Source organism: Pempheris klunzingeri, chromosome 18 (genome assembly GCF_042242105.1).
Source record: "Pempheris klunzingeri isolate RE-2024b chromosome 18, fPemKlu1.hap1, whole genome shotgun sequence".
In the NCBI taxonomy this organism is placed as follows: Eukaryota; Metazoa; Chordata; class Actinopteri; order Acropomatiformes; family Pempheridae; genus Pempheris; species Pempheris klunzingeri.
This window is the reverse complement of record NC_092029.1, coordinates 12,194,877-12,210,710: the sequence shown is the minus strand read 5'-3', so window position 1 is coordinate 12,210,710 and position 15,834 is coordinate 12,194,877. Positions and strand designations below refer to the sequence as shown.

The following is a 15,834-nucleotide window of genomic DNA, read 5'->3' as shown; positions in this document are numbered from 1 at the left end:
GCAGTAAGTTGGTATTGATTTGCTACAGCATGCAACAGTGACAGCAGACACTCTGACTGCACTGGATGAATGATCAAGTGTCAACATCAATTTATTCTTCCACAACCTTCCTTAACCCTCAACAGTGAGTACAAAATGTCTGAGAAAACACTATACCTACAGTGTTACATTTTTCCCCCAAAGGCACAAAGTACTATGGGTAAAGCTGAAGTACAGCTCAGACTGTGTGTGAGTGAGACCGGGAAACAGAGAGAAACAGTATCATGTGACTCCACTCAAGAAACGGTGTGTGATAGTCATCAGACACTGTGCTCTCGACACTACAGCTTGTGCTCTTCCACACACCTAACTGTTAGCAGATCAGGAATGCGATGGAGGCATGCCGAGTGTATGGTGAAAACCATTATAGCACATTTCAGTCACTGCCAGTGCTGCAATCCACATCAAGGCAATAAAGCGTTCCAGTAAGCGTTTAAGACAAAGATTGAACCTTGATAGCACACTGAACCTTTTTTCTTCTCAGTGGGTGCTACAATGCTGTGGCTATATATGCATCACATGGTGACTTGAGGCAATACGATTCAGTCCAATACCGTAGTCTTCTTTACCTTTTTACCAAGATGGTATAATAAAGGTATTGATTCAACGCTTCAGCAAAATTTGAGGTTATAGTTTGTAGTGACACTGGACTGCAATCTACTGAAAGCAGAAAAATACTTTGTCAGTTTATACACAGTACAATAAGGCCCGATATTTAATCTGTGGAGTTACTGTCTGCAAATAGATGTGATGTAAAGGGAAAATCAGTGCATCCCTCACCATAGTAACAAGTGATGCAACAGCTCCAGACTCCACCCACCTTGAGGGCTCTGTTGCCTGGCAACGCGTAAACTTTGAAGAGCAGAGATCCTTCCGAGCAAACGGACGTCCGGCAGCCGACCTGACCTGTCCCCGGTCACCTAGCTTGTACATTTAACACACCAAGTACAATGTCTAAGGCACATTCAAAGAAAAAGGAGTCGTCCTCCAGTAAAGTGTCTTTATCCGACCGACAGACTGAGTGAGTTTGGCTAATGTTGGCAATTAGCGTTAATTAAGGTCAGCTGTAGTTAGCATTGACGTTAGCTTACCTATCATTAAAATACACTCGCTAAAAGCTAACAGCTAGCACAGAACAAACTTGCTATTTGTAGCAGAGATAGAACAGCATACTTTAACTGTGGCAAGTTTCATTGTATCTGTCCGTCTGTAAGTCAAAAGCGGGTTAGCCACTTGAGAGATATACAGAATGTGAGTTCACATAAGGCATGCGTCTCATCTCCAGTCTGCGATCATCATGACGAAAACAGCCAGCATTATGAGCCAATATCATTTTCACTATGAGAGGGTAAACAGGGATTTGGTGGGTTTACTCTAGACTCAATCTCTGGTACTGAGCTGGCTAATTTTGCTGCTAAATATTGACAGAAGGGAAGCCGAGAACAAATGAAATGGCTATGTGTCATCATTTCAGAGCAGCATCCCTGGTAGGCACTTCCTCTGAGAGCCTAGGAGGAGCGTGGAGATGCAAATTCCCCATTTGGCCAGAGTGGAATGACGCAGAAGTCAACAAGGAGAAATGGGACTCAAGTAAAGGAGCTGAAGATGGAAAGACGCACAAGAGTCACAATGCTGTAAAGAATATGATAACTAACTCTAATAGATTATATATTCATATGTCATCAGCAACATATTTTGTGATGTACAGTGCATTGCAAACTGTCTAATTTGCTTCAAATCCACAGACATTATGTTAATTCTTCATTCGTTGTGTGTTTTCTATTCACTTTGTTTGCATTTGTCTGCAGCCATTTTTTGAAGATCCTGTGGGAAAAATTTCCTTGCCTCCATCATTGAAAGTGCACTCTTGGAAGCGTGCTGCAGAGTTCATTGTCAACACGGTAACCTTCATGCTTCTGTATTAATGTTATTGTTTCCAAAGGGAACAAGCATACCAAATGTCCAGCTATTTCAATTTGACAACGATGACAGTTGTATGGCTCTGTATAATGACAAAAGTGGTGTCCAGTTGGACTGTAGTATACCACACTACATAGAGATTCAAGGACAGCATATGCGTCATACAGGTAAATACAAAGATGTGATAAAATGATTTGCTTATCATGTAAAAACATACATGTGCTGTTTTAATTTCTCAAGAGCTGCTATTCCTCTCTCTCATGTCACTGTGAATTGAATACATCAGCAAAATTAACTAACTTTAAGACACTATTTGCCTCCTTTATTCTTCATGGTGCATTTATCTCTTTCACCAATTTGTAGACTAAAGAACTATTAGAAGATAATAGAACTGTTATCGGCTTGCATAGATTAATCTCTCAATCAAAAAAAAAAAAGAAAGAAAAAACACGACAGGTTAATTAAGTAACTGTTGGTTGCAGCCATTATACATATTAATGAAATGTACTTCTTTGGCACATAGTGTGAAATGAAGTTAAGGAAATCTGCTCTCTAGTTGCCTCCCATGAAGTTTTAATTGCATCACTCCACTTTTCTGTTACTCTCTCTCAGCGCACTATTGAGCAATTACTGGAAGCTTCCTGGTTTTTTGAATTAGTCCTTGCCAGGTCACAAGCTGCCTTTTTACTCAAGATGTCAAAAGCATTTCATTAATATCATACAAGAGGAACACAGGCTAATCACAAAAGCAATTAGGCGTGCAGATGCAGGCAACAGCTTCTGTGAAACTCTCTCTTCATCAGTCTGTACCACTCTTCTATTTCCGAAGCCAAAGTTATTGACAGAAATAAGTTGGATTCCCACATAGAGTTGCTGCGTCGACATGAGAAAACATAAGCCCTCTTGACCTGCAGCTGATCTCTCTCACCATCACCTGACCCATTAATTCATATTTAATTAGAAAGATGGTTGAATCTATTAACTTGGTAGGGAAATATTCATCACAGACACAATCTTGGGAGTATCATAGCGAGGTTAGATCAATTAAGACCCTGGGGATGAGTAGAAAAGCATCAAATAGATTACATATTCATGTCCAGGTGACATGTTGGTCTAAGGATAGAGAGTGTCATGCACTGTACAGATTATAAAGCCTCTTTAGGCAAATTGTGATATTTGAGTTTGGGCTATATAAGTAAACCTGGCTGGACTTGACACCAGTATTTTAAAGCTGGTTGACCACTTTGTTATTAGAATGGATGATTCTGATAAATGAAGATGGTGCCAAAACTCTCACGTGAATGTATGAATGTACCAGTCTGTTTATACAATGAAAATTATGTGCTTTATTTTAGGGTCTCACCGTTGTTGAAAATCAAATGACCTTTGACCTGATCTCCCCCAATGATCATCTGATGTGCAGTGAGGTTAGTTTTCAACTGCTGTTTTCTTCTTTTCTAATAAAGATTGCACTGACTTTCCACTAACCCGTATTGATCAGAACTTTGATAGTGTAATTCAGATGTCAGGCAGGGTGACGTTTGACTGACAGAAATGAATTAGACTGGGATAACGTAATGCCCAATTGATTTAGTGAATGATAGATCAGATAATTGATGGTTCAGCCAATAGATTTAAAGATTGATGGGTTGTTGTTAGACTTGTGATTACTTTTCTCTCCCTTCTCCATCTTCTGTCAAGATGATGAGGTGGATCATCAGTGAGATCTACATTGTTTGGACACTGCATAACTGCACATTTACAGAGCAGGATGGTTGGAGGCCTTGGGACCACATCTACTCGCTGTGTAAGGTGGTGAAAGGTCATGTGCCGCTCTACAACAACTATGGAAAATACGTGGTCAGACTCTACTGGATGGTGAGCCTGACACACACACACCTTCCACAAATAATCTAAGTCTACTAAAGATTTTATTTTTAGGAATCTTAGAAGCCTGACATCACTGCAGGTGGCCTCCTCACAATGCCTCTTTGTTAATCACACATTTTAGAGGAAACACTTGAGGCAACGGATGGCATAAGATTGCACTGTATTGTTCGGCAGACCCCATAGGATGCAGAAGATGAGAGATGAATGGGAATGGAGAGCAGAGGGTTAGAAGGGGGAAGGGGTGAGAAAGCCTTATCCACTCAGAGCTCAAATCAATCAGTCTCACTGCTGTGCCGAAAGTGGCTGGGCTTCATACATTGCCTGATGAATAGATACGGCTTATCAGGAGTCAGCTGCTTCTCAGTTAACAAGACTCAAGTTGGATATCCACGCCTAGCAAGACCATAGCAAGACAGAGGGCACAACTCTGTGAGGGCTTTATCCACTGCAGTGTCATTCAGGCAATGTGCAAGGGTAAGGCTCTTAATAACAGTCATCATTGCATTACAACTTGAAGTTTCAGTTTGTGCGTCGCTTTCCACAGATCTCTGAGTAGTGGACATTACATCATTGTGTCATTTCAGAAAGGGAACTTCTTCTATTACAACAATTTGGGTCAACACGACAGCAAAAAAGACAGAGCTGATGGTGTTCTGTAACACTGTGACTCTTGCTTTGACAAACAAGCATGACACGGTTGTAGGCAGCAGTCCCCGTGCCAACCATAGCACGCTAGCAGATGGTTGTTGAGATGGCATTAAGCACCCAACCCCCCCTTACCGTTTCCTCGCCTGTTTTTGCTCATAGGCTACTTCTTTTCTGCCCTGCTCATATGATTCTTTTTCGTTCCACACCATTCTTTTTCCCAACAGTTTTCTCCTTCACGTCGCTGTCAATGTCCATCCCCTTCTCATTTTCCCACCGTTTTTTTTTTTACCATCCTACAACACAACCATACCTACACAATCCTCTGTCTGCCTTCTCCTCCTTTTCCTTCCTCTGTCCTCTAACTTGTCCTGTCGCACTGTATTTTACCCCATCTGCGAACACATCAAGCTCCTCCTCGGGGCGATGGTTTGACAAGAAAGTGGAAGAACAAGCAAGAAAGGGAGTGTGTTCGCCCACACTATACTGTATATGCTTGCATTGCTTGTGCTGCTCTCATAGATAAGGAGAGGCACAACTGTGAACAGCCAGTCGAATTATCACCTGCTTATGCTGCTTTTTCTTACAAGCAGTGTGAAACTCTCCCAGATGGCCAGTAGATAGACCACAACACAGACAGCATGTAACAGGCTCTGACACCACACAGGAAGCTAAAATGCCAGCATAAGGTAGCTAATGCTAGGAGAGGTGTTAGAATATGAAGCCCATAGATCAGAGCATTTGAAGTGATGAGTTTCATACTGGGTTTTTAGAAGAAATTCTACTGGTGCTTATTGTTAGAATTCCTGTCAAACACATGGAAATAGTATGGTCATGTATGTATGGAGTAAAATCTTATAATTTTCATAGCAGTAGACGTGTTAAGGGCTGGTATCATGGCCAATCACATCAGTTCCTCTTGTCCCTCCACAAAAATGTGCTGACTGTTTGGTAAAGGTGCAGAAAGTCCAGACAAAGCATCCTCTAACAGAAAACTACCATTTCTGTCAAGGAATGCTATGTTTAGGCTCTGTTGCTTTTTGGAACTTGTCAAAGAACAGAAATAAGGATTCTGCTGGGAGCACAAATGATATAACACACTATAGTACAGAATCAGATAAAGCTGTTAACATACATGAATGTTTCAGCAAAATAAAAGTTAGAATTGGGAGATTATTAAGGCTGTGGTTGCTGAATGTAAATGGATGTTACTAGTCAGCTGGTAACTGACCAGAAAATGCAACAATGAGATAATGATGATGGTGGCAATGCTACATTTGGTATTTGAGGCTTAGAGTTGTCAGTGTGAATAACAACTCTGAATGCTAAAAGCAGTATTCCCTCAGTTTCATGATATTACAATATGCTGTCAGATGATACCTCTCTTGAGCTGAATTCACTTTTTGTAGATTCTTAGACCCTAAACATGTCTTGTCTTGTTTCTGTGTGTGATGATGGACACCCACATATGGCATTCTAAGGAACACTGAAAAACTACAGAGGTTGCCTTTATTTTGTTTTACTTACATGGTTAATATGGCGGCAATATTTGGCTTACAATAATTCTTTGTTAATAAAACATAGTGTTATGCATATAGTGATGCAAGTAACATACAATAATTAAGTTAATTTACATTAAAGGAAAAGTTCAGAAAATACTTCTTTTCTCTCTTACCGAGAATTAAAAGCTTTCTTGCCAAAGTAACCGACTTCAAGAAGTTAGTCATCCTGACCAAGAAATAGTCAGAAAATTCAGTAATTTGCCATTTTTACCCTTTGGTTCGTGTAAGAACTAAACAAACAAGACATATCGATCAATCCATGTTTCCCCTGTTCCCGCACACCTGCTTCGTGATTAGCATACAGCCATGAGAGTGGCAATGATTTTCTTATCTAACTCTCAGCAAGAAAGCAAATAAAAATCTATTTTCCAAAATGTCGAATTTTGTCTTTAAGGTTTACATGAATTTCTGTTGTCTGAATGAAATTGGAAAGATTATCTGTTATGCTTAGAGGTACATTGATTGTTCAGCCATATCGTTACTTGCTGTGTCTTCCGTCTTTGCTTTTAGGGTTGTTGGAGGAAGATAACAGTAGATGATTCCATGCCATTTGATGAAAAAAACAACCTGCTTCTTCCTGCCTCCACCTGTCAGTCAGAGCTGTGGCCAATGTTGTTGGCTAAGGCTCTCATTAAAGTGGCCAGCACAAAGTGAGTTACTTTATATTCCAACAGAGAGTCAATAAGCATAACAGTACTGCCCCAAGGAGTTGGGAAACAGTTATTATAGTCTTAAAGTAAGAGGGCTTAAGAACAGACGCAACCTTGTTCCAAGTATATACCCACTATGCAGCCTGAAACTAATGAAACCACTGTAACAGCACACACTATACACACTCATCCTTTATACTAATGTATGCGCTAACCCTGCCTAATGAAAGCATTATACATTGTCGTGCCGTTTTCCAACTTCAAATTAATTTCAATAAATACATACAGTGTATAAACAAATGCATAAACAAAATGACAGTTGGTCATTGATGCTTTGATATCTAGTCAAGATCACAGTGTGTCTGAAGACCTTTTTTCATTTTGTGTACATCCATGAAAAAACGAGGGTTTTGAATATGGGCCTTACTGTTAACATAATATGTGGTGTATGCTTTAAGTTAAGTTATAAGTTACTAAAGATCATTTCAAGTGCAAATCAGGGTTCATGAAGTTACTTTTCTTGCTGACATGTATGTACATGTTGTACCTAGCAAAGTGACAATTTAAAGCTCCCACCCCTGCAGAACCCCCACAGAGTGCCCTTTGCTGACTTAGACAAACTGTCACTTGACCTAATCTCTGCCTTGGGCTGTGTTAAATTTGGTGACGGACAGCCACCGTGCGTGTCTGTGATGGGGCAACATGGCGTGTGTAAAGGTGGCTGTTCCAGTGTCCACAGAAGCTCGAGACATAAATGTTTCATCCAAGACAGGAAACAAAGGAGTCTCTCTCCTGGTGAATCATTTATAAGTCATAGTGAAGTTCTTTGCACTGAACTTGAATCGAACTTTGCCCGGGTTTGCCCAGAAAAACGTTGGTCTTTTTTAATAAAAAGGTAAATTTGAGGGCTCTTTCACTTCTGTGCTGAGTAGTTTTTCGTAGTGGTTATTGGACTGTAGCATTACTGATCAAGTTCTATTGATTTCACTTCCTCGGGTGTCATGGATGTGGACTGGACAAGCTGGCCACAGAATCCCAAGAGGACTAATTAGAGCTGCTGCAGCCATTTTTTTTAACTCAGTATTGTGTGTAAAGCATACATACGAATGCTCACAAACACTCCTCACAAATCAGTTCAAGAGACTTGCATAATAGTTGTAATGCATTTAAGAAAAATTTCAAACTGTAGAATAATAAGCTTAGGCAAGGCCGGTTAAGACAACAGACAACAGTTCTATTGACTTGTTTACCTCTATAAGTTTGTGATGGTGCTGTGTTAATATACAAAACCACAACAAGTAAATGTTTCTGTATTTGTGATTCTTCAGTATAAATTTATACATATTTTTACTTCATGTTCCACTTCAAGTTCCATTTGAAAACATTGCCAGTGCTACTATAGGTGGTTTGAATGGAGTATTTGCTTTGTTGCACATCTGTCTTTGTTTTTGGGTCGTTTGCTTCTCAGTCTGGTGTCAGAGATCTGTGGGGAGATGGGGGAGTTCACCTTTATCCACATGCTCACTGGCTGGATCCCAGAAATCAGTCCTTTAAAGTAAGTTCCTCTGGTTTATTCTACTCTTGTATATCTGTCTTCTCCATCTCTTTTTCTAAATATCATTCATGGAAGTCTCTCTTAATTCTGTCTTTGTTAACTCTTTCAATTTGCTTTGATTTTTTTCTCTCTGAAAACAAAACAAAATAACAACACAATACAAAATAATAATAATAACAAAATAATACAGAGAAGTTTATCTGTCTACAGTAGTATGATAGTAGTACGTCTCACTTGAATGATTGAGATATAATATTGAGAGGCAGTGTGGAGTGGAGAATCTCAGCTAGTCAGTGGTGGAACTTTAATGGGGCAAGAGTGTTTTGGCATGAAGCTGGGGAGTGTTATTCTCTCTAGCTCAGCAGGTTGGCTGCTGCTGTTAGTGGGTCGTCTGGGGAATCTATCAACATGTACAGTCACTGAGCATGACAGTGTTTGTGTCACTGACTGATTTGCAACACATAGGCTTACACTCTTAAGTGACCCCCCCACCACCACCACCACCACCACCACCACCACCACCATCATACACACACACACACACACACAAGCACATACACAGGATTTTATTTACATTTGTGTACTACTTTTTAAGAAAAAAAAAGCAATTCTACTGATATTTTTGGGGAAAAATGACATCTAGTTCATAGGTGTATTTTTCATGGTTGTACCAGCAACATATTTGTTGCTAGTGGCAGCTGGTTGGCATAAGAAATCTAGGAATGTTCATTATTCTGACTGACACTTATAATCAGCACAGAAGAGCCATTTTTGTAAAACTGTATCCAAAACTTAGATATATATAAAAGTTGTTACATCAGTATCAGGCACTGTCACTACCTTCCACAACTAGTGAGCTAATAAATTGGAGGAACTATTCTCTTGGGTTGGCAGATTCCACAGCCCTCTTTTGGAAATAGACCTGCTATACTAAAACAAGAGATGTGCATGTAGCAGATTCCAACCAATGAACATCGGAGTGAGCTGACATTTGTCAGTTCTGGAGTCACAACTCACAGCAGGATTTCATTTTTTTCAGCATGATTTTCATGTCCTCCTTGCAATAGAATGACGGGAAGAGTGGCCCTTAAAATGAACAGAGATGCCCAAATAAAACAACAGCTCTGTCACCTTTCACTTGCCAATCACTCATAAAACTGATGCTTTCTGATTTTGGTGTTCTAACTTGATCCACACCATTACTGTCAGCTACAAGTATACTGAAATGGCTTGTGAATCTGGCATGGCAAGGAGGCTAGGACGCTGCTCCAGCTTCACTCCTCACTGGTTTCTTCATTATGTTCAGTTGCATCTGGGAGGTTCAGTTTCATTTAAAAAGGACTCCATTATTTTAATTGTTTTTTAAATGTTTTTAATGTGTTATGCAAAGCACTTGGGATTGCTTCCTCTTATGAAATGTGCTGTACCAATAAACTTGCCTTACATTCAGTAAAATATATCTTCTAAAGGATGTGTTGAAGTAGAAAGAAGATTGTGTTACGGACTCTATTTGCAAGCAAAACAGAAACGCTGATTGTATTATATATATAAATAGGGGGAAAGTGTAGTAACAGGAACAGAAACCACAATGGACTCAGGGCTAAGAGTGCAGAAACAGTAGACTTCATGGACATCAGAGAGGTCATGGCATTGTAAGTTCAATAGACATGAGGATAGAAGATAGAACATCAGTGCTTGTTAATTTGCAAGCAAACAAATTCCAGTCAAAAAAAAGCTCAAAACGCAGTTGGTTTTGAAACTTAGGAACAATATTGTCATTCCCCATAGTCTGTAACCAATCATAATTTCTGTAACCTTCTCTCAGGTCTGTATACCTGCGAAAAACCTGGGATTTCTTACAAGACACCATTCCCAAATTCACATGGCCAGATGAGAGTTTGCCGGAGACGAAGCCTCAGACTGCCGATCCAGCTGCAGGGAGAGATTGCAGCTTTAATGACAGCAAGAATCACCTGCCAACGCCAGAGAAAAGTAGAGGTCTGAATTGCGCCACATTCAGGCCCACTCACACATACATTCGTGCACACACACACACACACACACACACGCACACACACACACTCTCATACCCACATGTGCATACCCACAAACATGCATTTCAATCACACCGCTTGTACATTTAATTGAGTGAGTCGATTAAATGAATCATCCATTAGATTGTGATTATTTGGATGCACAGAATACTTTACTACAGTTTATTAATTTAGAAGCGGGTTGTTTGAAAAATTATATACATGTGTTGCATGTCTGTGTATATGGCCATCACTACGGTGTATATTTGTATATACAGTACGTATGTGAATGCACTGTGTGTGTGTAAATCTCGATTTTTCTCCCTCTGCATTCATAATTAACTAGTATGGAGCATGACAATGAATATTTCATTGTCATGAATTTCACAAACTTGCAATTATCAATGACTTCATCCTCTTACACAGAAATAACCCTTATATCTTTGCAATATATGTAGTATTGCTTGGTTTTGTAGTTTTGGACTGGGGAAAAACTCCAGGCCTAAGGTCACTATCTTGTCATTCTGTAAAATATCCCATCTGCTGTCAGTCAGCCAGTGCCCTGCTGCCTCTTTCTTGTTGTTTTAAGCATCACTTCCTGTTTTCCCAAGCTCATGTATTATGGAGTGCAGTGAGGGTTAATGCGTGTATGGTGGACTATAAATAAACCAGCAGAGGGAGCAGTGGCAGGGTGAATTATTTGGTGTTCCCGCAGGGCAGAAGAGCCTCCCAAGTCAAGTGTGTATATGTGAGGAAGGCAGGATTGAAACATGTCCTCAGAAGAGTGTGTGGCCTGGAGTTGTTTTAGGTCACTGAGGTACAGAGAAACAATCACAGTTGTATTAAGGTGATACAATTAATTTAGAGAAAAAATTGTAATTGAAATGCATTTTAAAAATGCTAATTAGGTGGAATCATCCTCAGTGTGGTAATCATACTTTGAGAGGGAGAGAGAGAAAGAGCGGGCCAGATTCAAACCCTGGTAGCTACAGTAAGGACTAAGCATTAATGTACATGCTCTACCAGGTGAACTACCTGTACACCCCAGAGAAACAAATTGACTGTACAATGACAAATGTGGGACTGAATTTCTTCTATTATATTTTCAAAAATATAACATTTTGTTATGATTGGGCTGCAGTATAAATTTGATTTCTTCTCCTTTGCTCTCATATTTACCCACCTACTCTTTCTGACAGTAATCTGTCCCTTTGTCTCTCCTGCAGTCCCACTTGTTTATAGTAATTAAAGGGTTGAACATCAACATAATGTAATGACATGCATGCACAAAATGGTATTACTTCATAGAACATTCATGCTTTAGGGAAACGCACCACATGGTGCTCACATACACGCATGCAAACACCAAAATCCTACGCGTTCTTTCCCTCACTGTTTTTGTGCTCACTGTCATATTCCATTGAAATGCATGAATCACTATGCAGTGAGAGAACCACTTCTCTGTTCAATTCTTAATGTGTTGCCTTTATATTAGTCTAGCAGTGCTATCACATCTGTCTTCACTGTGGTCCTTCAAATTGATTTTCCATGTCTCCTGGCTGTGTGCTCCCTATAGTATATACTTTAAGATGCACTATAGATACTCTCTCGTTAGCTTATTTATACCTGTGGAGGCCCTTTAGCAGGATTTTACTTTAGCTCGATCTGTATTTTTCATTGGTAGATGCCACAAGTTTCACTCTATCAATATTGATCAAAGTGAGTCAAATAATTTCAGTCTGTCAATAAAACCAACTATGTAGTGTTACATAGCAGTAAGGCTTTAATGTCAGTTATTCTGTCAGTAGATTTTAGAGAATAAAAATGTCCATGTTGGAGTGTGTGTGCTTACACTTGTTTGTGTCAGCTTGCATATGCTTACTGGGTTCATTGTTCTCATGATAGTCTTCTTTGTGCGTCTTTCTCAGGTACCCCTGAGGTAGTAGTGTGTGCCAGCTACTACCCTTTACAGCCACATAACTCCTTTGGGTTTGGACAAATGGTATGTCTTTTCTGTATTCTTCCTCTGTTGCTGGCTATGCATACACTTGCTCATTCAGTGCAAGTTTGTAATTCAGTCACACCGCTTTGAGATACATTTGCATGAAAATTTGATTTTGCCAACTGTAGATTGCAGTCAGATCTTCAGTGCAGATCTGGAAGCATACAGTATAGAGTTTCACATTCTGATGCAAATGTTACATGAGCATTTTAAAGATGTAGAGTGGAGTAAACTCAATTCTTAGCGTTGACCCATATGGATCTAAATAAATATATTGAATTATTATAATAATGAGTTTACCCTGAATGTAAAATATTAATTCTAATGATATTTATTTACATTTACAATACTTTGAATATATATATGACTTAAAAATACTTTTTAAATCATATACTGTCTTAGTCACCTCTGTTATATGGCACAGTAATGTGAAAACGTACTGAAGCCCCATACTAACAGTGGGTGGAGGAGATGAAATATAACAGTGCTAGTGACCTGGAGGCATGGTGCGCTCTATTTGGATGCTTTGCCTCAACAGGCTTCACTTGTTTTATTATTTACACCCATGCAACAGCTAATTGGTGGACAGTGTCCAGGATTTTCCTCTGTTGGAGGTGTTATATCACCTTCACTCTAATCCCTTTTTGACAGATTGGCTGGATTCACCTGTAGAGTTGGTTACAGGTGGCATTAATTCTGGGTATATATCTCAGTATATACAATGTATAAGATGCATTTTTAAATGTTTATGAGTTAGAACTGCATGTGTGTTTATTTCTGTGTATTTGTCTATATGTGGGAACACAGGCTAATTCCTCAGACTGTCTTCGTCAGTACGGTCTCTCCTTGCTGTACAGCCACATTGTCCTGTTGACCAGAACCCGGGCATGCCAGCTGGAGGCACCGCCCAAGCCTCCACCTGTGCCCCAATGGAAACTCATCCGCCCACGCAAGGAGATTGTGATCACCGATGAACCACGGAGTGCGTGAGAGACAGAAGAGGAGGCAGGAAATAAAAAGATGTTAAAATTAAGTCAGGGAAAAATGGCGGTGAAGGGGAAACCAGGAGGAGGATGCAGGGGAGGATATCAAACAAATAGAAAAGCACAAATTATGTGATAGAGTGTAGGTGAATGTCATAAATAAATATGACTAGAAAGGTGAGCGAGCGCTAATGCTGGAAATTTAGAACCCACAGTACAGAGGGCATACAGTACCACATGCTAGAATGAAAAAAAGGAGGAGAATAGCTACAATATTTCTGTAATGAAAATAGCTGCTGGCTCGGGCATATCTGACATCAGCTGATCTCTGAGTGAAACTGAAAATGCAGTAAAAAGAGTCAGAGTGTGAAAAAGCAGCGCTAGTATGATGTGTTAGATTTTTTTTCCCTTTTCTGTTTTTGCAGAGGTTCCTTTGTCAAAACCACAGCAGTTCATTGAGGTTGCCAGCCCTTTTCTCTCTCACCGTGTCAAGAGCAGCATTGGCCCGATCCCAGAGCTGTGTGTACACTAAAATGATCTACAACTGAGAAATTAAATGAGATGAGTTCTATGTCTATTCTGCTCTTCTGCTCATTTAACTGTACATTCAACCGTATTGTATTGGTGAAAGAGTATTTAATTATTCTACATCTGCCCTCACTGTGGAGGAAGGAAAGCAAGAAAATGGCTTCTATTTGGGGATCAAAAAAGTACATTATCACCATTACATTATTCTTTTTTCCTTGTTCTCATTGTACTTGCATCTCTTCCTCCCTTTCTCCCTGCAGGGTAATGGAAATGTTAAACTATATGCAATAGATCATTTTTCTTTGCAATACTTCTGTTTTGAAGCCTGCAGTGTTTTATATTTATATACATATATATATATACACACACACACACACACACACACACACACACACTCATTGAAAGAAATGTTTGCTAACATTTTTAGGCTACAAAAATCATAGATCAGAGCAGTGTTACGGTAGAAAAGCTGTTCTGATTTTATTTTATATCTATAATGTGACAGAAATGACTCATTTGTACATTATATGGTGTGTTGCTTCTAAATGTGACATTACCATGACATGAGATGTGTGTATGTCATATTTATGATATGATGCATGTGCTGTATGTCGACATAACATGTAGCATGAATATGTGTCTTTGTGCGTCAGAGAGGCCAAGCAGAGCGCTCAGAGGAAACGTTCCTGCGGCTCCCCTCTGGTGTCCATTGCTGAGCGAGAGGAGACTGAATGCCGAGAAGGCCTTGAGCCTGATGTAGCTGAATGCAACATTAACTCACCAAACAGCACAACAGACAAAATGGAGGTACATAGAACTACTGTCTGCTAGATCATTAAGTCGATTTCTACATTCAGCATGTGTGTATTTAACATTTTACAGAACATCTTGATGTTGAGTGTAGAAATCCAATTAATCTTGGTTACAGCAAGCCATTTATCTTTATAGTTATGAGGATCAGTGAAGCCCAGTGTAATGCTACATGTCCAAAAACTAATACAGCAGCTGCTATCCAGAGAATTGTCTTACCCCTGTTTCTACCCCTGTAAGTATGCAGTTGGAGGCTTATCAGAGTAGCTCTGTGTGTCAGTGACAACAAGGCTGCCATCCCCCAGCCTCAAAGTCACTTCTGTTGTCTCCCAGCCAGGCCACCACTGACCAGGGGCACATCTGCACTAAAGAGAGAACCAGCAAGGGAAGGGAGATGAGGAGGGGTGGGGTTCAGAGCAGCAGCAGAGAGACACAGACAGACACAGAGACAAGGATAGAAACAAAGATGGAGAGGAATAAAGAGAGGGGACAACTGTACTGAATAAGGAAGGAGGGGTACTGAAAAATGGAAAGAAAGCGACAGTTGGACAGGGAGAAATGAAAGCCGTGCAGGTAACAGAGGGAGGTGGGAAAGGAGAATCTCTGGTGTGTGGTGGTGGTGGTGAATGGGGCGCGTGGATTTCATACAGGGAGAGGTCGTGTACTGCGTTGATGAAAAAAGCAGTGCAATTAGATGGGGAGCCATCAGTGTCTGTGTCTCCTGGGGGGTTCATTATTACACTTCACTCCTAGCATACAGAGAAAAAATAGAGTTCATATTAATCGCCCTCTTGTGTAACTGTGACCAGTTATAGAGCGGCTCGGCTAGGGCAGCATGGACACGCTAATTTGATGTGTCGTTTGATGTGTGTGCGCACAAGCACTCATGCATTGTTTGAGTATGTGTCATATGTTTGCCACATTTTTATGCAGTGTGTGTTCCCGCTCTTCACAAACACGTGGTGGGTCACGTGCTGAGGTGACTGTACATCAAGTGAGAAGGGGCTTTTGCCGTTTTGACCTCTCCCTCTGTTTCTGTCAACCCTGGCCAACAGTATCAACCTCTGAGCCTAGCTTCTAGAATAGAAGAAGGTGGCGTCACATGATATCCCTAATACCCTTAATGGCCTACACGCTTAACATTAGTGTGGATAACTATGATGTTTTAACTTGTAATATGCTCGGAATGTGTTCAGGCACCAACTCACCAAAGTCCC

The 15,834-nt window shown here is 40.2% G+C and overlaps 1 protein-coding gene across 1 annotated transcript in view; it reads left to right on the top strand.

The window, feature by feature from the left end:
• The first annotated feature begins 989 nt into the window (after positions 1-989).
• Positions 990-15,834, top strand: part of adgb (androglobin) — a 41,287-nt gene continuing 26,442 nt past the window's right edge. The window contains 12 exon segments of the mRNA XM_070849726.1: positions 990-1,060; positions 1,514-1,673; positions 1,848-1,940; positions 3,315-3,386; positions 3,661-3,837; positions 6,567-6,706; positions 8,175-8,261; positions 10,087-10,259; positions 12,223-12,296; positions 13,104-13,278; positions 13,705-13,798; positions 14,461-14,614. Coding sequence (XP_070705827.1) covers positions 990-1,060; positions 1,514-1,673; positions 1,848-1,940; positions 3,315-3,386; positions 3,661-3,837; positions 6,567-6,706; positions 8,175-8,261; positions 10,087-10,259; positions 12,223-12,296; positions 13,104-13,278; positions 13,705-13,798; positions 14,461-14,614 — 1,470 coding nt within the window.